The following is a 24,832-nucleotide window of genomic DNA, read 5'->3' as shown; positions in this document are numbered from 1 at the left end:
CTGCTGATTGGCATCTAGGTTGCTTCCATGTCCTGGCCATTATAAACAGTGCTGCGATAAACATTGGGGTGCACGTGTCTCTTTCAGATCTGGTTTCCTCAGTGTGTATGCCCAGGAGTGGGATTGCTGAGTCATATGGCAGTTCTATTTCCAGTTTGTTAAGAAATCTCCACACTGTTCTCCATAGTGGCTGTACTAGTTTGCATTCCACCAACAGTGTAAGAGGGTTCCCTCTTCTCCACACCCTCTCCAGCATTTATTGCTTGTAGACTTTTGGATAGCAGCCATCCTGACTGGCTGCGGTGTTGTATGGTTACCTCATGTGGTTTTGATTTTGCATTTCTCTGATTAATGAGTGATGTTGAGCATCTTTTCATGTGTTTAGTTAGCCATCTGTATGTCTTCTTTGGAGAATGTCGCTAGTTCTTGGGCCCATTTTTTGATTGGGTCATTTATTTTCTGAATTTGAGCTGAGGAGTTGCTTGTATATTTTTGAGATTAATCCTTTGTCTGTTTCTTCATTTGCTATTATTTTCTCCCATTCTGAAGGCTGTCTTTTCACCTTGCTTATAGTTTCCTTTGTTGTGTAAAAGCTTTTAAGTTTCATTAGGTCCCATTTGTTTAGTTTTGCTTTTATTTCCAATATTCTGGGAGGTGGGTCATAGAGGATCTTGTTGTGATTTATGTCAGAGAGTGTTTTGCCTATGTTCTCCTCTAGGAGTTTTATAGTTTCTGGTCTTACATTTAGATCTTTAATCCATTTTGAGTTTATTTTTGTGTATGGTGTTAGAAAGTGTTCTAGTTTCATTCTTTTACAAGTGGTTGACCAGTTTTCCCAGCACCACTTGTTAAAGAGGTTGTCTTTTTTCCATTGTATATCCTTGCCTCCTTTGTCGAAGATAAGGTGTCCATAGGTTCGTGGATTTATCTCTGGGCTTTCTATTCTGTTCCATTGATCTATATTTCTGTCTTTGTGCCAGTACCATACTGTCTTGATGACTGTGGCTTTGTAGTATAGTCTGAAGTCCGGCAGGTTGATTCCTTCAGCTCCATTCTTCTTTCTCAAGATTACTTTGGCTATTCGAGGTTTTTTGTATTTCCATACAAATTGGGAAATTATTTGTTCTGGTTCTGTGAAAAATACCGTTGGTAGCTTGATAGGGATTGCATTGAATCTATAGATTGCTTTGGGTAGAATAGCCATTTTGACAATAGTGATTCTTCCAATCCATGAACACGGTATGTTTCTCCATCTGTTTGTGTCCTCTTTGATTTCTTTCATCAGTGTTTTATAGTTTTCTATGTATAGGTCTTTTGCTTCTTTAGGTAGATATACTCCTAAGTATTTTATTCTTTTTGTTGCAATGGTGAATGGTATTGTTTCCTTAATTTCTCTTTCTGTTTTTTCAATGTTAGTATATAGGAATGCAAGGGATTTCTGTGTGTTAATTTTATATCCTGCAACTTTACTATATTCGTTTGATTAGCTCTAGAATTTCTGGAAAGAAGTCTTTAGGGTTTTCTATGTAGGGGATCATGTCATCTGCAAACAGTGAGAGTTTCGCTTCTTTTCCTATCTGGATTCCTTTTACTTCTTTTTCTGCTCTGATTGCTGTGGCCAAAACTTCCAACACTATGTTGAATAGTAGTGGTGAGAGTGGGCACCCTTGTCTTGTTCCTGATTTTAGGGGAAATGCTTGCAATTTTTCACCATTGAGGGTAATGCTTGCTGTGGGTTTGTCATATATAGCTTTTATTATATTGAGGTATGTTCCTTCTATTCCTGCTTTCTGGAGAGTTTTAATCATAAATGGGTGTTGAATTTCGTGAAAGGCTTTTTCTGCATCTATTGAGATAATCATATGGTTTTTATCTTTCAATTTGTTAATGTGGCGTATTACATTGATTGATTTGTGGATATTAAAGAATCCTTGCATTCCTGGGATAAAGCCCACTTGGTCATGGTGTATGATTTTTTAAATATGTTGTTGGATTCTGTTTGCTAGAATTTTGTTAAGGATTTTTGCATCTATGTTCATCAGTGATATTGGCCTGTAATTTTCTTTTTTTGTGGCATCTTTGTCTGGTTTTGGAATTAGGGTGATGGTGGCCTCATAGAATGAGTTTGGAAGTTTACCTTCCTCTGCAATTTTCTGGAAGAGTTTGAGTAAGATAGGTGTTAGCTCTTCTCTAAATTTTTGGTAGAATTCAGCTGTGAAGCCATCTGGTCCTGGGCTTTTGTTTGCTGGAAGATTTCTGATTACAGTTTTGATTTCCTTGCTTGTGATGGGTCTGTTAAGATCTTCTATTTCTTTCTGGTTCAGTTTTGGAAAGTTATACTTTTCTAAGAATTTGTCCATTTCATCCAAGTTGTCCATTTTATTGGCATAGAGCTGCTGGTAGTAGTCTTTTATGATCCTTTGTATTTCAGTGTTGTCTGTTGTGATCTCTCCATTTTCATTTCTAATTTTGTTAATTTGGTTCTTCTCCCTTTGTTTCTTAATGAGTCTTGCTAATGGTTTGTCAATTTTGTTTTATTTTTTCAAAAAACCAGGTTTTAGCTTTGTTGATTTTTGCTATGGTCTCTTTAGTTTCTTTTGCATTTATTTCTGCCCTAATTTTTAAGATTTCCTTCCTTCTCCTAACCCTGGGGTTCTTCATTTCTTCCTTCTCTAGTTGCTTTAGGTGTAGAGTTAGGTTATTTATTTGACTTTTTTCTTGTTTCTTGAGGAAAGCCTGTAATGCTATGACCTTCCCCTTAGCACTGCTTTTACAGTGTCCCATAGGTTTTGGGTTGTTGTGTTTTCATTTTCATTCATTTCTATGCATATTTTGATTTCTTTTTTGATTTCTTCTATGATTTGTTGGTTATTCAGAAGCGTGTTATTTAGCCTCCATATGTTTGAATTTTGAACAATTTTTTTCCTGTAATTGAGATCTAATCTTACTGCACTGTGATCAGAAAAGGTGACTGGAATGATTTCAGTTTTTTTGAATTTACCAAGACTAGATTTATGGCCCAGGATGTGATCTATTCTGGAGAAGGTTCCGTGTGCACTTGAGAAAAAGGTGAAGTTGATTGTTTTGGGGTGAAATGTCCTATAGATATCAATTAGGTCTAGCTGGTCCATTGTGTCATTTAAAGTTTGTGTTTCCTTGTTAATTTTCTGTTTAGTTGATCTATCCATAGTTGTGAGTGGGGTATTAAAGTCTCCCACGATTATTGTGTTACTATTAATTTCCTCTTTCATACTCGTTAGCGTTTGCCTTACATATTGCGGTGCTCCTATGTTGGGTGCATATATATTTATAATTGTTATATCTTCTTCTTGGATTGATCCTTTGATCATTATGTAGTGTCCTTCTTTGTCTCTTTTCACAGCCTTTATTTGAAAGTCTATTTTATCTGATATGAGTATTGTGACTCCTGCTTTCTTTTGTTCTCCGTTTGCATGAAATATTTTTTTCCAGCCCTTCACTTTTAGTCTGTATGTGTCTCTTGTTTTGAGATGGGTCTCTTGTAGACAGCATATATAGGGGTCTTGTTTTTGTATCCATTCAGCCAATCTTTGTCTTTTGGTTGGGGCATTCAACCCATTTACATTTAAGGTAATTATTGATAGGTATGGTCCCATTGCCATTTACTTTGTTGTTTTGGGTTCACGTTTGTACAACCTTTCTGTGTTTCCTGTCTAGAGAAGATCCTTTAGCACTTGTTGAAGAGCTGGTTTTGTGGTGCTGAATTCTCTCAGCTTTTGCTTCTCTGTAAAGCTTTTGAATTCTCCTTCATATCTGAATGAGATCCTTGCTGGGTACAGTAATCTAGGTTGTAGGTTATTCTCTTTCATTACTTTAAGTATGTCCTGCCATTCCCTTCTGGCCTGAAGGGTTTCTATTGATAGATCAGCTGTTATCCTTATGGGAATCCCTTTGTGTGTTATTTGTTGTTTCTCCCTTGCTGCTTTTAATATTTGTTTTTTGTTTTTGATCTTTGTTAATTTAATTAATATGTGTCTTTGGGTGTTTTGCCTTGGGTTTATCCTGTTTGGGACTCTCTGGGTTTCTTGGACTTGGGTGGCTATTTCCTTCCCCATTTTAGGGAAGTTTTCAGCTATTATCTCCTCGAGTATTTTCTCATGGCCTTTCTTTTTGTCTTCTTCTTCTGGGACTCCTATGATTCGAATGTTGGGGTGTTTCACATTGTCCCAGAGGTCCCTGGGGTTGTCCTCATTTCTTTTGATTCTTTTTTCTTTTTTCCTCTCTGCTTCATTTATTTCCACCATTTTATTTTCTACTTCACTTATCCTATCTTCTGTCTCCGTTATTCTACTCTTGGTTCCCTCCAGAGTGTTTTTTATCTCATTTATTGCATTATTCATTTTTAATTGACTCTTTTTTATTTCTTCTAGGGCTTTATTAAACATTTCTTGCATCTTCTCTATCTTTGTCTCCATGCTATTTATCTGTAACTCCATTTTGTTTTCAAGATTTTGGATCATTTTTATTATCATTATTCTAAATTCTTTTTCAGGTAGATTCCCTATCTCCTCCTCTTTTGTTTGACTTGGTGGGCATTTTTCATGTTCCTTTACCTGTTGGGTATTTCTTTGCCTTTTCATCTTGTTTAGATTGCTGTGTCTGGAGTGGGCTTTCTGTATTCTGGAGGTCTGTGGTTCCTTTTTATTGTGGAGGTTTCACCCAGTGGGTGGGGTTGGACGATTGGCTTGTCAAGGTTTCCTGGTTAGGGAAGCTTGCGTCGGTGTTCTGGTGCGTGGAACTGGATTTCTTCTCTCTGGAGTGCAATGGAGTGCCCAGTAATGAGTTTTGAGATGGGTCTATGTGTTATGTGTGACTTTGGGCAGCCTGTAAGTTGACGCTCAGGGCTATGTTCCTGTGTTGCTGGAGAATTTGCGTGGTATGTCTTGCTCTGAAACTTACTGGCTCTTGGGTGGTGGTTGGTTTCAGTGTAGGTATGGAGGCTTTTGGACGGTCTCTTATTACTTAATGTTCCGTGTAGTCAGGAGTTTTCTGGTGTTCTCAGGTTTTGGGCTTAAGTCTCCTGCCTCTGGATTTCAGTTTTATTCTTCCAGTAGTCTCAAGACTTCTCCAACTATACAGCACTGATAATAAAACTTCTAGGTTAATGGTGAAAGGATTCTCCACCATGAGGGACACCAGAGAGGCTCACAGAGTTACATGAAGAAGAGGAGAGGGAGGAGGGAGATAGAAATGAGCAGGAGGAGAAAAAGGGGGACTCATGAGGAGAGAGACAGATCTACGCAGTTGTCTGTTCCCAAAGTGTTCTCTGTAGCCCAGAAATCCACAAAGATTCACAGAATTGGATTGGGAAGAGAAGGGGAAAGGAGGAAATAGAGGTGTTCTGAGGTAGAAAACAGAGTCAAAAGTGGGAGAGAGTAATCAACACACTCCTGGGTAAAAATGGGAACTGAATATTGGATTCTTAAATGTCCAAAGTTTATATCATATACAGAAAAACAAAGATTAAAAATCTAGAGTAGAGGTTAGACTCTTAAAAATACAATATTAAAAACAAAAACACAAAAAATTTTAGAAATATATATGAAGTTCAGTTTAAAAATAGGGCTTCTCTCTTTTTTTTTTTCTTGCAAGGTTATAGTGAAATGAAAATGAAAATTAAGGAGTAGTAGAGAAGTAATAGAGGACTTTAAAAGAAAATAAGAGGAAAAGAAAAAAGAAAAAAAACAAGAAAAAATTTTTTCCTAATTAAGAAAATCGTAAAAATATATGAAAACGAAAGTTAAGGAGTAATGGGGGAGTAATAGGGAATTTTAAAAGAAAATAAAAGAGAAAAAATAAAAAAGAAAAGAAAAAAAATTTTTTTTAATAAAGAAAAAAAGGTAAAAATACATCTAGGAATTTCTCTGGAGCTGTTGCGGTCAGTGTGGGTTCGGTTCAGTTTCAGATAGCTCCTCATTCCAGCTTACACTTCTCGATATCTACAGGCCCCTTCCGGTGTAGTCGGTGTTACCTACAGGGATTTTAATCTGTTGCACCGGTCCCTTCTGAAGTGGTTCCCTTTGTTTATTTGGCTTCTGTTTGCCGGTCTCTTCAGTGCCTAATTTCCGCCCTGACACAGGCGGGCGGCGGTGGTCTCTTGTTCAGGTTCGCTAGTTCCGTCGCCCTGCGGGGACTGGGGGCTCTGCTTTCCCCGTCTATGCTGCTCAGGCTCCCGGCTGCTCTATATGGAGCGGGCCCTGCGCTGCGCGTGGTTCCAGTTTTCGGGTGTTCCACAAAAGCGTGGACTCGGTTGCGCCTGCGTTTTGTGCCTTCCCTGCCAGAGCAGCTCAGGCAGCCAGGAGCTTGTCGGGCGCACTCTCCCCGGGTGCGGCACACCTTCTCCCCTCCGCGGTCCCAGCCTCAGGTTCAGCTCGCGCCGGTTGGGTGCGTGTGCCCTGTGTTTAGCTGCGACCCTCCCGGCGGATGTCGACCATCCAGAATTTCAGGAAGTCTTTGGTTAGAAACTGGAGGCCTGTTTGCAGTTTGGTAGGGGATGCCGCCTTTGGGGCCGAGTTTGCCCCTTTCCCCTCCCCCCTGCCTCCTGCCTCTTGTGGGGCTGGGCCGGTCAGCAGCTGGCTAGCTCCTCTGGACTTGCTCAGACCCTTTGTTCTGCGAACGGCCGGCAGCGTGTTCGGGCTGGTTAATTTTCTATCTCTCTTTTGCTGTCCCACAGTTTAAGTTGGTTTCTCACAAAAGCTTCCTCTGATTGCCCTCAGGACACTCAGGCCTGGTCCTTACCCTAAGCAATGCCACCCGCTCCTCTCCGTTCTGCCCCCACTTGCTGGTGGCAGATGCGGGCGTCTGGGGTACTTTTCTGCTGGGAGTTGCTTTTAGGCATGTAATCTGTGGGTTTTATTTATTTTCCTCCCAGTTAGGTTGCCCTCCGAGATTCGAACACTTCCCCCAGACCCGCCAGTGCGAGGGTTTCCTGGTGTTTGGAAACTTCCTCTATTATGACTCCCTTCCCGGGACAGGTCTCCGTCCCTAGCTCTTTTGTCTCTCTTTTTATCTTTTATATTTTGTCCTACCTCCTTTTGAAGACAGTGGGCTGCTTTTCTGGGCGCCTGATGTCCTCAGCTAGCGATCAGAAGCTGTTTTGTGAAGTTTGCTCTGCGTTGAATTCTTCTTTTGATAAATTTGTGGGGGAGAAAGTGGTCTCCCCATCCTATTCCTCTGCCATCTTGGCTCCTCCTCCTACAGACTACTTTAGCATTAGCAAGGTCCCAAGATGGTTTTAGAAAAGGAATAAAAGAAGAACTTCAGATCTCAAGTCCAATGAGAAATCAATTTAACCAAATTGGGGTATAAAAGTTGGACTCAGTTTGGGAGAAGAAAGTGGACACCTCATTCATGATCTTTGAATGCTTCCTCACTGAGAAGAAATTTTAATATGTTTCAGACCTAGGACTTACCTAGTGGTCCAGTGTTTAGGACTCCGGGCTTCCTCTGCAAGGGGGGGCCGGTTTGATCCCTTGTCAGGGAACTAAGATCCCACATGCTACATAGTACTTCCTGCTCTTCACTGTCTTCACTTGCTATGCTTTTTCTTGGTCCTGATGTGGACTTAGGGCAATGATGCCAAACTTTCGCTGCACATTGGAGTCACTTGAGGAATCTTTTATAGATACTGGTGCCCAGATCTTACCCCTGGACATTCTGATTTAATTGATATAGGGTATGACTTGGGCATTGGGGTTTTTTAAAAGACCATGGGTGGGGCTTCCCTGGTGGCTCAGTGGTAAAGAAACTGCCTTGCCAATGCAGGGGACAGGTGTTCAATTCCCAGTCGGGGAAGATCCCACATGCCTTGGAGCAACTAAGCTTGCGCACTGCAACTATTGAGCCTGCACCCTAGAGCCTGTGCTTTACAACAAAAGCAGCCACAGTAATGAGAAGTTCTCGCACCGCAACTCAAGAGCAGCCTCTGTTCTCTGCAACTAGAGAAAAGCCTGCACAGCAACCAGGACCCAGCACAGCCAAAATAAATAAATGAAATTATTAAAAAAAAAAAAAAAGGCCATGGGTGGTTCTAATGGGCAGCAGAGTTTGAGAACCCCCCTAATTAAAAGGACCAGAGAAGTAGGTCAACCTGGGGAGCTGGTCTAAAGTGTTGTGGCACCTGTATGGTCTGCCTTACTTTTGGTACAGTTATAGATTACAGTCAGTTCCTCCACCCTGCACCGCTCCCCTTCTGGGAAACTTGGCCATCTGCACCTGGGGCTCACCACAGTCGGCACTCAGGGGTGCCTCTTCTCTGCACCCAGTAGACTCTGCGTAACACGGTTGCGGTTAAAGCAGACCGGTTCCTTCGGCTCCACCCTTTCCCTTCCTGCTCGCTGGTCCTTAGACTGCTCCTGTGTTCTCCGCTGGTCTACTCTGGTTTTCCCCCACCCGACTAGGGGTTCCCGATGTGGTGAATCACTCCTGCCTCTAGTAACCGGCAATTGAATCTCAAACGTCAGAGGTACAGTCATATAGAGAATAGGAGTCTCATGACTTGGACACGTTTCAGGCTTGGTTTGATTGACGCCATTTTATTCTGTAGACTAATGTTCTCTAGATTTTTATCTTTCACAGGCCTTGGTTTCTTTCTCGCCTGGCTGGCATTGTGGTGAGATATTTCCTGTGTTCTACACGAACTGGCTAGCTCTTTGATTCTGTCCACCCTCCCCCCATGAGGTGTTGGGGAGCAGAGCAGGTGAAAGGAAGAGGTATTTTGATGCAAACAATGGTTGAAAAATAAGACTCTCTAGAGAGTAGATGTGTGGCCACAGTGGGGGAAGGAGAGATTGGGATGGATTAAGAGAAGCACGGACATATATACACGCCCACGTGTCAATTCGATAGCTAGTGGGAAGCTGCTGTGTCACACAGGGAGCTCAGCTCAGGGCTCTGTGATGACTTCCAGGAGTGGCCTGGGAGGGAGGCTCGGGAAGGACATGCATATGGCTGGTTCACGCTGTCATAGAGCAGAAACTAACACAGCACTGTAAAGCAATTGTATTCCAATTAAAAAAACAAACTGGGGCTCCCCTGGAGGCTCAGTAATAAAGAGCAGGCGATAAGGGTTTGATCCCTGCTCTGGGAAGATCCCACATTGCCTCGGAGTCGCTAAGCCTGTGTGCCTCAGCTATTGAGCCTGTGCTCCAGAGCCCATGAGCTGCAACTCCTGAAGCCTGGGCTCTCTAGAGTCTGTCTGTGCTCCACACCAAGAGAAACCACCACATTAAGAATCCCCCACAACTAGAGAGTGGCTTCTGCTCACCACAAGTAGAGAAAAGCGCTCGCAGTAATGAAGACCTACACAGCCAAAAAAAAAAAAAAGAGAGAGAAAATTATTTTAAAAAATAAAAATAAACTAAAACCAAGATTCTCCCTAAGGTTATCTTTTTCTCATTGGTCTGGTTGTGGAGCCTAGGGTTGACCCTATGTTTACTGATTTGTGAAGTGCCAGAGCTCACACGTGTGAATATCTAGTTCAGGAACCTAGCTTAGAATTTCATCCAACAGGTCCAACCAGCAACTCTCAGCCCTGACTGCACAATGAAATCATCTGGGGTCCCACCTCTTGTCAAATTAAATAACCATCTCTGAGGGCGTGGCCAGGCTTAGGTATTTCTCAGCACTGCCCAGTTGGTTATTATGTGTAGCCAGGGATGAGAACCTCTCTGCAGGCTAGACTTCATCTGTGGTTGGGCAAGCACTTACTGCCAGGGTTAAAATAACCTTTCATTCAGTGGCTGGAAGTAAAGAATGAAAAGCCTTGTTTTTAGGCTTTTGGCTTGAGATTCTTGAGAGAGCTTCTTGCCTCTCCCAAGGCCATCTTCGCTCTTTTTAGAAAAGTTATCATTTCCTATCCCAACTCATGCTGTTTGAAGTTTATCTACTCCAAGGGCAGGCAGCCTTCTGCAAACGCTTGTTTCCCCCTGGGCAGCTCATAAGGGCTGTGGGTGAGCTCTTTTCTGTGCTGGGAGGTGGGGAGTCCCATGACTGTGAGTCAACCCTTTGTTGGAGAAGGTCACCTTGAGTATGCTTATCCAGATGTGCTCTTTGGCCCAGCAGCATTAGCATCACCTAGGAGGTTGTGAGAAATGTACACTCAGACCTCATCCCAGACCTCCTGATCAGGAACTCTGGGGGTGGTGTCTAGCATTCTGTGTTCTAACAAACCTTCTCAGTGATTCTGATGTGAGCTAGAAAGTTGAGACTCACCCTGTAGGTCTGGGACAGGGCCTGAGAATTTGCGTTTCTGACAACCTCCTAGGTGATGCTGATTGGAGGACTTCACTTTGAGAACCACTGGTTTTGAGAACCCCAAGAGGCCTTGGGGGATTTTCACACTGTTTCCTGGCTAAAGCCTCGTAGCCAGTATTAGGGGCCTGGAACTGAGACAGAGTGATCAGAAGAAAGTGAGAAGGAAGCTTCTGCATCTTAAACCTAAGTATGACCTCCATTAAGCCCTGACCATGACAGGTTCGGCTGAAGGCTGAATCAGTCATCTGCTGAACTTGTTTCCTCAATGCCAATCATGAGAAACAGTTTCTTTTCTTTTTAAAAAAATAATTTATTAAATGTTCATGTTTGCTTGATGAAGTACTAGACATAACCTTTATGGATCTGGGAACTGCCATAGAAAATAGACTAGCATAAGTGAGTGTGCTCAGTCGTGTCTGACTCTGCAACCCTATGGACTGTAGCCCACCAGGCTCCTCTGTCCATGGGATTTCTCAGGCAAGAATACTGGAGTGCGTTGCAGTTTCCTATTCCAGGGGATATTCCTGACCCAGGTGTCTCAGTGGTAAAGAATCCTCCTAACAATGAAAGATGGTTCCTGCATTGGCAGGAAGATTCTTTACCAAATGGCACCGCCTGGAAAGCCTGAAATAGTTTCATTTTTTCTTTTGGCCTCGCTGCGATGCATGCAGGATCTTAGTTTCCTGACCAGTAGTTGAACCTGTGACCCCTGCAGTGGAAGCATGGAGTCTTAACCACTGCACTGCCAGGGAAGTCGCAAGAACCAGTTTCTATCATTTATTGTGTTCCTCCTACACCATATTCTTCCCTGGTAGCTCAGATAGTAAAGAATCTGCTTGCAGTGCAAGAGACCCAGGTTCTATCCCTGGAGAAGATCTCCTGGAGAAAGAAATGGCAATATACTCCAGTATTCTTGCCTCCAGTGGACAGAGGAGCCTGGTGTGATACAGTCAATAGGGTTGCAAAGAACTGGACATGGCTTAACTATTAAACAATAACATCAACAAGGGAACAGTAATTGGGATAATAATCTAGCATGGCTTTCTTTTTTTTCTTTTTGGTTTGGAAAATTTTCAGTCCTGTCTGTTTTTATTTTTCCAGATTATGTTTTTAATTTTCTTATTTTGCATTCTGGGTTCAGTTATGAGCTCTTCCCCTTATTTGAGTAACCTTTTATTTCTCAATTTACCTAACCTCAGTTTCCCAAAATAAAAAGTAAAATATTTCCTCATAGGTTATAAAAAACAGATCCAGTTCCTGTCACTCAGAAAATGTGTGATAAGTGTTAGTGTCCGTACTTCTGGTCTTACTTGGATGCGTACGGGCTAAGTCACTTCATTTGTGTCTGATTCTGTGGACTGTAGCCCACAGACTCCTCTGTCCATGGGATTCTCCAGGCAAGAATGCTGGAGTGGGTGCCATTTCCTCCTTCAGGGAATCTTCCCAACCCAGCAATCGAACCCTAGTCTCTTATGTCTCCGGAATTGGCAAGCAGGTTCTTTACCACTAGCGCCACCTGGGAAATCCTTGGTCTTATTACTCCTCAGACAAGTGAGTGAGAACTGCCCCATTTTTTTGAAATTAAGGTGGAGATAAATCCTCTAAGAAGCTTGGAAAAGTCTAGGAAATGTGGGAAAACAGAACAGGGCCTCCCAGGGATGGAGCTGCAGGTCAGAACCCAAGGCAGGATATGACATGTTGCTGACTGAAGCTGGGTTCAAGGTGAGGATTATAGAATCTAGAGGTTTGCCTGAGGATGGAGATGAGAAATGAAGAGTGATCTGGCCCTCAGGCAGGCAGCATCAAGGACCCAGCCAGCACCACGTGTGCTGGAAGGGCTCCTCCTATGGGCATGAGTGTCTTAGGTGGGCTGGGAAAGCCCAGACTCTTGGGGCTCCAGGCAGAGGGCTTCTCCTTGGCTTGCCTGGCTGCCTTTAGTTATTTAGAAGAAATGCGGACCTCCAGGACCTTGGAAGTGCCCCGCTGCCCCTTGGCAAGGGCAGAGCAGGTGCTAGACAGGTAAGACCGAGGCTGTATCTTGCTGAAATCTGGAGAGGGGCTGGGTCTTCACGTATGACTGTAATCCGGCCATAGGTGAGGTATGATCGTCTTGGCACTGTGACCACAGCATCTGGACTGAAGCTCAAAGGAAAGAAAGATTCTTAATTCCTCCCTCCTCTGAGCCAGAGGGTAGAAGCTGCCCAGGGGTGGGGTGTTTCAGTGAGCTCATTTTCTGCTCCAGATTGAGAGGGTCACTAGTGGCAATGCGCAGGGGAGTGAAAGGTCTAGAGAGGTAAGGAGGCTCACACATGTCTGGCAAAAGCTGTACTGGAGGGGTTTCCTGCTTTGGGGTGGAGGCTGGGCCCCTTCCTGCTGCGGAACCTCTTCATAGATGCCCCCCTCCCATGATGGCTGGGAAAGAGATAAGGTGTAGTTTTGCCTAGCCGCTGAGAGCTCTGGGGAGTGGGGGCTGTGGGGGAGCAGTTATCTGAAACCACAAACCTCAAGAGCAAGCAGAGAGCTGATGTCAGCTCTATCAGGGAGTGCCAGAAACACACTAAAAGCCAGGACTCCTGGTGAAGAAAACCAGGAGAATGCACGCCCTAGAAAATGGGTAGGATACAGGCTGTCAACAGAGCCTGACCACCTGCCCTTGACTTTTGCATGAAGCAGGGAGTGTGGGAGGGCTGGCTGGGTTTTAAGGGCTCGGGCGGTGGCTGCCATGACTTTTCTTTTGGGGTTCCTACAGTTAGACCCAAAAACAATGCTAGAGTGTTTCAGAAATGCCTCACACACAGACAATGGCATTTGAATAGTGACTTTCAAAGACAAATTCTTAGAGAATAACTTTTTGTAGATGTTTACATTACAAAAATCACTGTCAATTTCAATAAGATAATTTTGCAGTCAGTTGCATTTCTGTCTACAGTGACAACGAAAAACAGTAGTGACAACTGATTTATGCTTAATATTTGGGAAACAAAAGAGAACTGTGAAAAGAAAGATTTTAATTCTCAGTAAGAAAAATAGAATAAAACTTGAATAAATGAAGAGATATTTTCTGTCCTAGAATCAGAAGATTTAAAATAGTAAGATGACATAATATCTAATCTAATGTATGGAGTTAACACAAATTAGATTCCATATGATATTTTGTGGAAATTGACAAAACAATAATACAATTTCTATAGAGAAAATAATGGTTAAGCACATTAAGAAAATTTTTGAGAAGAAATGAACCAATAATAGGATAAATTATTCTGTTAATATTTAAAATGTGGTACGAAAGACATTTATATTGTATGGTATCAGATGCAAAGCAGAATAGTAGATTGATAAAAACATAAGGATTCCCTGCATTCTAAATTTGCTAAAAAGTTAACAAACAATAGTTCTGGACAACAAAATAGTAAGAAAGGAATCCTATTTAATAGACGTTACTGAGAAAAGATATAAAGCACTTCTGTCTTCCTCTGATGCTGGTTGTCAGAATGAGCTCCAGATATTTTAAAGCTGAAAATATCTCTTTTAAAAGTGAAACAAAGTGATATATTATAGTTATCCAGCTGTGGTGGAGGAATTAATTTCTTGAGTATTAAAACAGTGGGCTAAATTACAAGTGGTGAATTGGAAGGATCTGATTGTATAAAAATTGAGCAACAGCAAGCTTAATAAGTTCTTGATAAAAAGGGAAAAGTGCAACACTATTTGAAATAAACAAGGCTGGTAAAGATTAGTATTAAAAATATAAAGAACAATTATAAATCTATAGATAAACAGTTAAAAGATATGAACAAATAGTATAAGAGGAAATACGAGCATCAAACCTACATTTGGAATATTTCAGTCTTGCTAATAATTAAAGTGCAAATTAAAAGTATGAATCTATTTCTTAGTTAAGTAGCAAAAGTGATAAAACTGTATGTTCCTGTGCTTGGAGGGAAATAGACACACTCTCTAGATTTATGAGTATGTTTTCTGCAGAGCAGGAGATGAAAATGAAACACTCACCACTTAGGCAATACTCTCAAATAAATCTCAAGAAAATAATGTGAAAGAGGAAAGGCTTATAAAGGTTATATAGTGAAATTCTGGCCATTACCTAACCACCTGACTATTTGTTAATGGTTGTACAAACTGGAAAATATTAACATCCCATCACATTAGCAACTGTTAAAACCATAAACCTGAGGATGTTGGTGATATTATAGGGAATGTACCTATATAAGTTAAGAAGTAGAAGACATTTGTTAGGTGAACATTGGTAATTGTCAAATTATGTCTGTCTAATGAAAACATCAGTGCTGTCAGCGTCTCAATGCTAGGTCTAATAAGTCAGTGCTTGTGGGATGTCAGTGTGATTATAATTTGGGGGTCTTGTTGAAAGGCAGATTTTGATTCACATGAACTGGGGTGGAGCCTGGGATATTCTAAATTTATGATAATGGTAAAGTTACTCCTCCCACCTCAATTTTAAGAGCAAATGCTTAAATCTTTGCCATGCAGTCTCGTGGACACTAGTCATATGAGGCTATTCAATTTTAGATTAATTGAAATAAAATGGAAAATTTAGTTTCCTAAGTCTTATTACCTATATTTCAAGTGTGCATTAGTCATGTATGGCTTACATCCCAGAAAGCTCAGATTATAGAACAATTCCATCATCACAGAAAGTTTTGTCAGACTTAAATCATCAATCTTAAAGTGAAGGGGATTTTTATCACTTTCTCGGTAAAGTTGTTTGAAATATGTGATTACAAGCTTGTTCCATTCCTTTGTAGTCATAAACCACATAGGTATACATTCATAGAAGTGATGAAGCAAGGGACAGTTTTATCTAATTTAGTTTGATCAATAAAATTCTTTTATCCCATTGATTTTATTTTCATTCCATAGATGTGTTATCCTAATTATCATTTGCCTCTCAATGGGCAATCGTTTCCACTAAATTGGTTTCAGTTTCTTTGCTATTTTTTCCTCGCCTTACACAATTAACATATACTAGAGGAGACATTTAAAGAAGGATTGCAGTAAATTAAAGTATAGCATGTATGTTGTTAATCAGCTATACCCCAATACAAAATAAAAAGTTTAAAAAAAAGAATACATGTGTATAATTTATGAAGAGATCCTCACATTCTCTTTTCCTATCTAGGTGTTTCATCAATTTATATTTTTATTTAAAGTGTATTTTTGAAGCTGGACCAACCTTGTGTTCGTTACCCAAGGATGTGGGCATTGATTTTCATTTGAAAGGTTTCCTGGATGGTTGCTTTTTCTTTATTTTCTGTGAAGTGGAAACGCTGACCATTGTTATTTTCTTCCAGGAATTTATGCAAATATTCTCACGAGGTTCTCTCCGAAGATAACTTCAGGGTCCTGACAAACCATGGGCTCTCTGGACTGAACCAAGAGGAATTAGCTGTGCTCCTTCTCCAGAGTGACCCTTTTTTTATGCCCGAGGTAAGTTCTGATTCCTCAGTTTGAAAGGCAAGGAGAATGCCTTTGGCAGGGTGGTGTCCTGTGTGTGTTGGAATGGGAGCAGAGAAAACCCAGCACCGGGGCTCTGCAGGTGGCAGTCAGCAGGTGGCTGTTGCTAAGTGATCTGGAGATTCCAACAGTTTCCTTCTTATTTGAAGTTTAATAAGTATTTGAGTCTGGAATGCCTCCTCCCCTGGGCTGCTCGGGAACCCTGTGTGAGCAGTGTGATCTGAAGAACTAGCAATGAGACCTTACAGCCCAGTGACTTCCTGGAAGAGGTGGGCTTTGAAGCAAGGTTTTGGAAGATGACAGGGTATATTGCTTGAGGCTAAGTGGTAGCAAAGAGATCTCAAAATGCAGGGATTCAAATAAAATATTACTGTTTCTCCATCTCTTGGTAGTCTAGATCTGAGGTCACTAAACTATAGTCCATGGACCATATCCCACCTGCTGCCTATTTTTGTAGTTTAATTGGAACACAGCCACACTCATTCATTTATATATTGTCTATGGCCACTTTCTCATACAAGAGTGAGTTGAGTGTTTGCAACAGAGATCGATGGCCTGCCAAGCCTAAAATATTTACTATTTGATCATTTATGCTAATAGTTTGCTGACTTTTGGTCTTGCCTAGAGGTAGGCAGGCAGGTAGTCTGATGGTCAGGCAGCTGAATTCCATGATGTCAGGTAGGCACTCAGGCCAGCAGGTCAGCCTTGTTATCTTATATATAATAGATCTGTTTTATTACTGGACCAGTAGATATCTCTGTTCTCTTTTAACATATGGCTTCCTCCTCACGGTACAAAGAGGCTCTTCTCAGCGTTATCATTTTTCTAGCCAACAGGAACGTAGAGAAGGAGTAAGTAAAAGACAAGCTGCTTCCTTTTTAAAAAGATGTGACTTGGATATTGTATCTCATTCATTGTATGCTCCATCTCATTTGCCAGAACTTATCATGTGACTGCACTTAGGGAGAAGGCAGCCTGGGAAATGTCGTTTTCTGGCTGGGTAACTACATGTCCAGCTAAAACTTGGAGGCTTACTCTATTATTAAAAGAAGGATAAGAATGATCTCAGATAATTAACAGTCTCATCCATATAGGAATATTGACTTGAAAATCAGAGGATGCTGTTTAAAAAATGGTATCTGAGAATGATCTGAGAAAAATCCTTGGGTAAAGAAGTTAGCCTCACACTGGAAGAGAGGCCCAGAAATGTAATGGAAGCCTCAAGTTGAGAGGGTGGAAGGGACTGAGATAAGATAACAAGGTTGAAATTCGGTTGTGCTTTTATGTATGACAAGATAGCTATTAGGGACATCTGGAGGGTTAAACATCTTTTGACTCTAAGTTCAGTGTGTTTCCCTGAGGACTTAGGAAAACTTAGGTCACGTGGGTTGATTTTGCATTGATTACTGAGCTCAGGCAAGATAGGAATGCAAGACATTCTGTAAAAATGTCTTCAGAGAGGAAGGGTGAGGAAGGAATATTTAACTATATATAACTCACTTCCCCAGGCATTCTTTCATTTAAGTACTTGAGTTTCTCTCTCTCTTTCTCTCTCTGTTTCCAGGAACCCAAGGTTCAGAGGTCTTATCTTAGGATCTCTGTGGCCCTTGGCCTATGTGCCAGCCAGCCCAGTCCCTCCTGGCTACCAGTATGGGGAAAATGCCTTACACCCTAACTCGTTAAAGGTCCCATTGACTAACAGAGGCACCCTCTCCTTTCCCTCTCATGTGAAAGAATGAGGACAGCTTGTCATGACTCTTGAGAGAGTGTTGCCAGGGGTCCAACCTAGTGTTAAACTTGCAGGGTTGGAAACGTCACTCACCAGGTCAGCTCTCTGCTGCTGTTCTCCAAATCACCAAGGACTTGCTATATTTCGTCCCTGGAGAATAAGAGGAGTGGCGGCTCTTCCTTTCTCTAGGAAAGAACCTACTGGACGGTGCTGTTGCTGACTTAGCCCAGTAAAAGCCCGTTGACAAAAGCGCTGGGAGGCTTCTCGTAGGAGGATGCTGACCTTAATCACACAGAGAGTCTGAAGTGTCACTGAGGCTCCCTTACAGTACCCATGGATTTTAAGAATTTGGTACCCGTGATTAGAGGGTAGGGTGGAACGGTTTGTGCTTGAAGTTTATTTTTAGCCAATAACTTAATTGCCTTTTACCACATGTAGGGGTAGGATCACAGACTAGCAGACTGCACTGCTTCCTGGGACCAGAGGTCTGAGAAGCTGTTTCCTGTGATGGGAAATTAACTAGAGCATTGATGACATAAGTCTGTGTTTGACCATTCTGGGCAAGAGTTGTCTCTAAAGGAGTGTCTTAACTTGGGGGAGGAGGGTGGAGTATTTTCAAGGTTTTAGCAGGGGAGGGGAGTGGTCAGCCAGAGTTCAGCTAGTTCCAAGGATAGTTGATCAAGGATGGTCCCTCCGTGTCTCTAAGTTCTGTCTTTGCCACCAACTACCTATGTGATCTTGGACAAGGCATTTCATCTTTCAGGGTCTCACTTTACTTACTGTTTGCTTTGCAGTCATTCAGCTAACACTCAGGAGTGCCTGCAAGGGTAGCACTGAGTTAAATCCTGAAGCCAATGGTGGACATGGCACACACCTGCCCTCAAATACCGAACACGTTCACACTTTTCCACTTTGCCTTAACCTGTGAGACCATAAAAGCATGAACTTCCTGGTATATAAACATGGATAATTGACGTGCATTTATTAAAAGGGAGAAATGGGTCTCATTTGTTCTGGCAGGAGCAGTCTTTCTTAAACATCAGAATAGTATTAGGAATGTTAACCGAAGTATCATCTGTGAAGTTGCTAATAATCCTTGTTTCACTTGACCCTCGAGAATTCTGGGTCTCAAGCTTTAGCGTGGGTCAGAATCACCAGGAGTGTTTGTCAAACCCGGATTGCTGGGCTCCTCCTCTGGTCATTCTGACTGTAGATACAAGGAAGGGCCCAAGGATTTGTATTTCTAGTTAGTTTTCGGTTGGAGCAGATGCTGTTGGTCCAGGGACCACACTTTGAGAACTGATGGCCAGGAGTCTTGATTCTGGCTCATAGACTCTATCACAATGATATGTATTTGCGTCAGGTTTAGAAGTTGTTTGTATGGCTCAATCATGGTTTAATCCTTGTTTTTTCCACCTCAGTACATCACAGAGGCCCATGTTGATCTGGTTTGCTCAGAGTCTGTTGAAACAACTTACAAACGCTTTCGTATTTAAGCCTCTTTGTGTAATGATTCAAACATTTGCATCACATTTTGTATTGTGCACATTATGTATTTTATTATTTAACCTGCTCCACAACATGGTTAGGTGAGGGGAGCAAATATTTTTGTCTTTTACAGCAAGGGCAAGAGGCTGGGAGTAAGTAAGTAACTCAGATGTGAAGTCACGTATAGCTCCTTCTAGCTGCAGACTTCAACCAACATCCCCTAGTCTTGTATCACAGGGTCTGGCCTTCCTGACGATGCTTCTCCTGCTCTCCTTTCAGTAAGAATTATATCTCTGTAGAGCTAGATATGTAGATACACCTATTTACATAAAAAATGATCAGCTATCAGTTGGTCTTTTGAGAAACTGCCACATTCTGCCTAGCTCCCAGCAGCCGAAGGTAAGACCTCACATCCTTTTTTTTTTTTTTTTTCTTTTTGACTGCACCACGTGGCACGCAGGATAACCCGTGCCCCCTGCAGTGTTCTTCTAATTGAAGATGGTCTTTTAATTGAAGATGTGTTGATATCCAAAGGTGGGCCTTCCTCTTTGGGATTCCTTTATGTGTAGGGGTCCCTTTGGGTCCTGTTTTGTTCTATCTGTAGCTGGCCGTCTTATATTGATTCTTCCCAAAGAAGTTAATAAAAGCCAAGTTTCTTTTAGTTAGTTTGTAGGGCTCTTCTACCCCAAATAAGTCACTGATTGAATATAACTCAACAAAGATTATAGAGTCAGGCAGGAATACTGCAGCGGGTTGCCATTTCCTTCTCCAAGGGCTCTTCCTGACACAGGGATTGAACCTGCATCTCCTGCAGCTCCTGCATTACAGGCAGATTCTTTACCTGCTGAGTCATCAGGGAAGTTTATATCTTTGCTTCTGTTTTTTCTTTTTCTTTCAGGAAATAAGAAAACATGCATTTTTTTCTTACCAGGAAGTTAAAAAAAATGCATTTTTATTTATTTAATCAATATTTATTGGAGTACAGTTGATGTACAACGTTGTGTTAGTTTCAGGTGTACTGCAGAGTGAATCAGTTATACCTATACGTAGATCCAACCCGTCCATCCTAAAGGAGATCAGTCCTGAATGTTCATTGGAAGGACTGATGTTGAAGCTGAAACTGCAATATTTTGGCCACCTGATGCGAAGAACTGACTCATTTGAAAAGATCCTGATGCTGGGAAAGATTGAAGGCAGGAGGAGAAGGGGACTACAGAGGATGAGATGGTTGGATGGCATCACTGATTCAATGGACATGAGTTTGAATAAACTCTGGGAGTTGGTGATGGACAGGGAGGCCTGGCGTGCTGTAGTCCATAGGGTTGCAGAGTCGGACATAACTGAGCAACTGAACTGAACTGAACTGATACATAGATCCATTCTTTTTTAGATTCTATTCCCATATAGATCATTATATTTACATGAACTTTCCTTAACGTGTGGCATATAGAGAAACATGTTTTCTTTCTGGATCTTGTTTCTTTCTTCTGTAGATATGCAAGAATTATAAGGGTGAGGGTGGAAGACAGGTTTGTAACCAGCAGCCCCCTTGTGAAAGACTCCACGTCTGTGAACACTTTACCCGAGGGAACTGTGGTTATGCCAACTGCTTCCGGTCCCATAACCTGATGGACAGAAAGGTGCTGGCCGTCATGAGGGAGCACGGGCTGAGTTCAAGTGTGGTACAGAACATCCAGGACATCTGTAATAGCAGGCACCACCGGAAGAAGCCCTCAGCGTGGAGAGGTAAGCTTGGGGGCCTTCTTAACAGGATAAACGGAAATAAACAGAAATCACAAGGAGAGGGAATTGCTACTTATACTCACTCTACCTCATCATGTAAAACTACTTTCCCTTTCAGACTTCGTCGATACGCATACACAATTTTTACATAATTATGATCATAGTATGTGTGTGATTTTGCAATTTGATTTCATGCTATTCCGTGCATCCACACCACACAGACACACTTCACACTCGGGCATGTTGCCAACATATGCACCTCTCACTAAGAAACATGTGTCACACACTATATGTGCAAACCTCATGTACACACACATACACCCCTCACATATCCACTATGTATGCATATCACACACACACATGCACACACTTCATATAAACATATATGAACCCCACATATAAACATCACATACAAGCACACCACACTTTTTGCACACACGAACACACATGCTCACTCCATCCCTTCTCTCTGCTTCCTGGGGCTGTGACTTAACATGTTTCTAGAAAGAGGTCAATTTTTTTTTTTAATTTTGGATATCGCTGACTTAAGCTTGGGCATTTGGGGGCCAGATGAACAACTCTGGATAATTCCAAGCTTCAGTGAAATCAGACCTTTCCTTAATTTCTTTTTTTGTTGTTGTTTTAAGTATTGTGACTTCTTAGCTTAGGTACACCTATGTCACAATATGGGTGAACTCTAAGTGATTTGGGGCACTCATCTCTGATGAGCACTAGTCTGTCTCTCCAGATTTGAACTTGAAGTCTGTCTCTCTGGGACTTGAACTTGAGGACTGTGGACAGCCCCACCTAAGACAGCGGGCATTTAGGAGCTGCATCTAAGTCCCATGAGGGAAGCCGAGAAGAGCCAGAGTTGGCTCAACCTTTATCCTAGGCCAAAGGTGGTGTTTTCTGCTGGGCTGGCAGGAAGGGGGGATTCTTCCATTGTCATAACCACCTTGTCAAGATTTTCACACAAATTAATTTTTTTTAGCTTTTTATTTGATTTTGGAGAATAGTCAGTTAACAATGTTGTGATAGTTTTAGGTGCACAGCAGAGGGACTCAGCCTTATATATACATGTATCCATCCTCCCCCAGACTCCCCTCCCATCCAGGCTGCCGTGTAACATTGAGCACAGTTCCCTGTGCTATACTTGTTCCTTGTTGGTTATCCACTTTAAATACAGCAGTGTGTGTATGTTGATCCCAAATTCCCTAACCATCCCTTCCTTCCATCCTTCCCCCGCTGGTAGTCATTAAGTTCCTTCTCTAAGTCTATGAGCCTTTTTTGTTTTGTGAATAAGTTCATTTTGTATCATTTCTTTTAAGATTACCCATAGAAGGCATGTCATAGGATATTTCTCATCTATTTGACTTATTTTACTCTAGTATGAAGTAGTATGACACTCTAGGTCCATCTGTGTTGCTGCAAATGGCATTATTTCGTTCTTTTCTTTTTTTTTTTTTTCGTTCTTTTCTAATGGCTGAGTAGCATTCCATTGTATATATGTACCACATCTTCTTTATTCATTCCTCTGTCAGTGGACATTTAGGTTGCCTCCATGTCTTGGCTGGGCTTCCCTGGTAGCTCAGCGGGTAAAGAATCTGCCTGCAATGCAGGAGACACTGGTCCGATTTCTGGGTCGGGAGGATCCCCTGGAGGAGGAAATGGCAACCCACTCCAGTATCCTTGCCTGGAGAATCCCCATGGAGAGCAGCCTGGTGGGCTACAGTCCATGGGGTTGCAAAGAGTCGGACATGGCTAAGTGACTGAGCACAGCACAGCACGTGTCTTGGCTGTTGCAAGCAGTGGCGGCGTTTGACTCTGCAGGATTGCTGAATGATAGTGCCAGGTTAATTCACCGCTTCTCCAGCATGAAAGTGTAGGGCTCTGAGGTGGAAAGAGTGAGATCCCTAAGAGTGGTCATGGGGAATTCCTGAAAAGAGTTTTAGACCTCCAAATATACTTACCCACGAAAACGTCTGAACCTCTTTTGCCCACTGATGAAGTCCCTCCTTTTCTTCTCTCCTGCTGATACTGTTTCTGCTTTACCCCACTCACATTTCACCCAGCCCCTCTGGGTCCGAATGGGAGGTGGGTACAAAGTTAGTGACGTTAAAGCTAACTTTTGTTGTTTGGTTTTTCTTGCCCAGCTCCTCCTCCCCATCGTAGAGACCCGGCCTACAGAGGGAGGAGTAGGAGCAGAGACCGGGGCAGCGAGGAATTTCATCCAGCAGCTTCAGCTCCTGCCCAGAGGTCCTGCCCATCCAGCCCAAAGCCTGCCGGCCACCGCGGCTCTGTCCCGAGTGATGAGCCTGTCGAGGATCTTGCCCACAAATTCTCGCATCTGGGAAGTCAGGAGTGCCCCGCACCTGCCTCTGTCCCATCTGCAGCTGCCAGTCTTGGAGGAACCAGTCAAGGAGGAGGAAGCCAGAGTCTTGCAGAGAATGGCAGTGCAAAGGATCTTCTCTATGGGAATGATAGCCATGGTTTCTTCCATTTTGATGTGAAACCAGCCTTCAAATGGGGGCTCCCTGCATCCTGGCAGAATGACCAGGACACCGGTAAAAAGAGTTGGATTTCCTCCAGTCCAGCCTTCTCCTTCTCTCCTGGTTCTCTGCAAACACCTGAAACCATCACCACCAGAAAGAGCACCGCTGTCATTTCCTCGGACCATGTGAACGCGGAGCGCAGGAGTGGGAGTCAAGATGGCCAGCGTTTCCCCCTTTTTGATAATAACGCTGATGGCATGGCCGTAGATACCACTTCCACGAGACTGGCGAATTACCAAACCCCAAGCAGTAGGCAGAGAGAAAAATCGTTACCTGGGAATCCGGACACTGGAACACCTCGGAGTCATCTGCCCACCGCTGGCAAGATGACTGGGGATGCAGCCGCAGCCTTTGTTAATGGTAAACACACAGAAGAGCCCTTCTGGGCTAGTCAGTCTGTCCACAGTGCCTCTAGAAGGATGGATTAAGTGATGGATAAAACTACTGTTGTAGGTAAAACTGGTGCCGCTGGGTTTGGCTTCATGGCGGCAGTCAAAGGGAAGAAAGATGTGTTACACTCTGGAATTCGGGGGTTAACAAGCAGGTCCTGCCCACACGTGGGGAGCCCTCTGCCCCCGCACAAGGCAGCACTTGCTCTCCCCAAGGTCCCTTCTTCTTCTTTTCTATAAACAAAATATTTTATACAAGGATGTTAGAATGTTATTATTAATTGATATTAACGTACGTAAAGACACTGCAGTTAACACAAAGAAATGTACAATGAACATTTCATTTATAGTCTTTAACATTTTTCTATATCTAGTTTGTTCATAGCTAAGATGATATTGCACAAGCAATTTTTTATGTTACAAAAAGTTTTTACTAATTTATAATTTAACATTTCTCACCTTGGTACAAGGATTCAAAAACATCATTTTTACCAAGGTCCCTTCTTTTACACCTTCCTTAAGCAACAGAGCTGCAGCCTAGGGGACCCATGGTCAGAACTCTGCTCAAATCCTTGTTACCCCCTCCAGTGAGATGACAAGGGGGGCTCCAGGCTGGGTTCTGTGTGATCACTGAAGGACAAAGAAGGTCTGCATAGAGTGGCCGTGGCTCGTGGTTTCTCTTTGGGTGTTCCTTAACAGTACTAAAGGGTTTTGGTTAAGGAGTGGTACTGATGAGGACATACGAAGACAGAGGGACCAACCCTAGAACTGTATAGAGTAAGTTGCTCCATTTGTTGAGAACAGAAATAGTTCAGCCATGGTTTAAGAAAGCAGCGTGACACTAAGGAACCCTGACTTCATGTTTGTTTTCATGTCTGGGCTCTCATGAGCAATACATGAATCGTAAGAATTTTCTTGAACCTGGCCCCCATTTCAGATATTCTTTCCCACTGTTAGACCAGGTATCTTGTTTTTTTGGTTTAAATGTTACAATTCGCTTACATGCATCCTCTTCTGTTTTGTAGATTCTGTACCTGACGTTGCGAGTCCCACATCTTCCACGATGAATGAACACAGCTCAAACGAAATTTGTCTTGACCATCTGTATAAGGGTTGTCAGCTTAGTGAGTAACTACCTTAAGGACTTT

The 24,832-nt window shown here is 42.4% G+C and overlaps 1 protein-coding gene across 1 annotated transcript in view; it reads left to right on the top strand.

Moving 5' to 3' along the window:
• ZC3HAV1 (zinc finger CCCH-type containing, antiviral 1) overlaps positions 1–24,832 on the top strand; it is a 57,052-nt gene that overhangs the window by 12,873 nt on the left and 19,347 nt on the right. The window contains exons 2-5 of the mRNA XM_043463836.1: positions 15,621–15,756; positions 20,494–20,746; positions 22,897–23,655; positions 24,710–24,808. Of these exons, the coding sequence (XP_043319771.1) occupies positions 15,621–15,756; positions 20,494–20,746; positions 22,897–23,655; positions 24,710–24,808 (1,247 nt within the window). The remainder of the gene's footprint in view (positions 1–15,620; positions 15,757–20,493; positions 20,747–22,896; positions 23,656–24,709; positions 24,809–24,832) is intronic.

The sequence above is a fragment of the Cervus canadensis genome, chromosome 3 (assembly GCF_019320065.1).
Source record: "Cervus canadensis isolate Bull #8, Minnesota chromosome 3, ASM1932006v1, whole genome shotgun sequence".
NCBI classification, from domain to species: domain Eukaryota; kingdom Metazoa; phylum Chordata; class Mammalia; order Artiodactyla; family Cervidae; genus Cervus; species Cervus canadensis.
The sequence above is the reverse complement of the archived record's forward strand: the minus strand, read 5'-3'. Positions and strand labels throughout refer to the sequence as shown.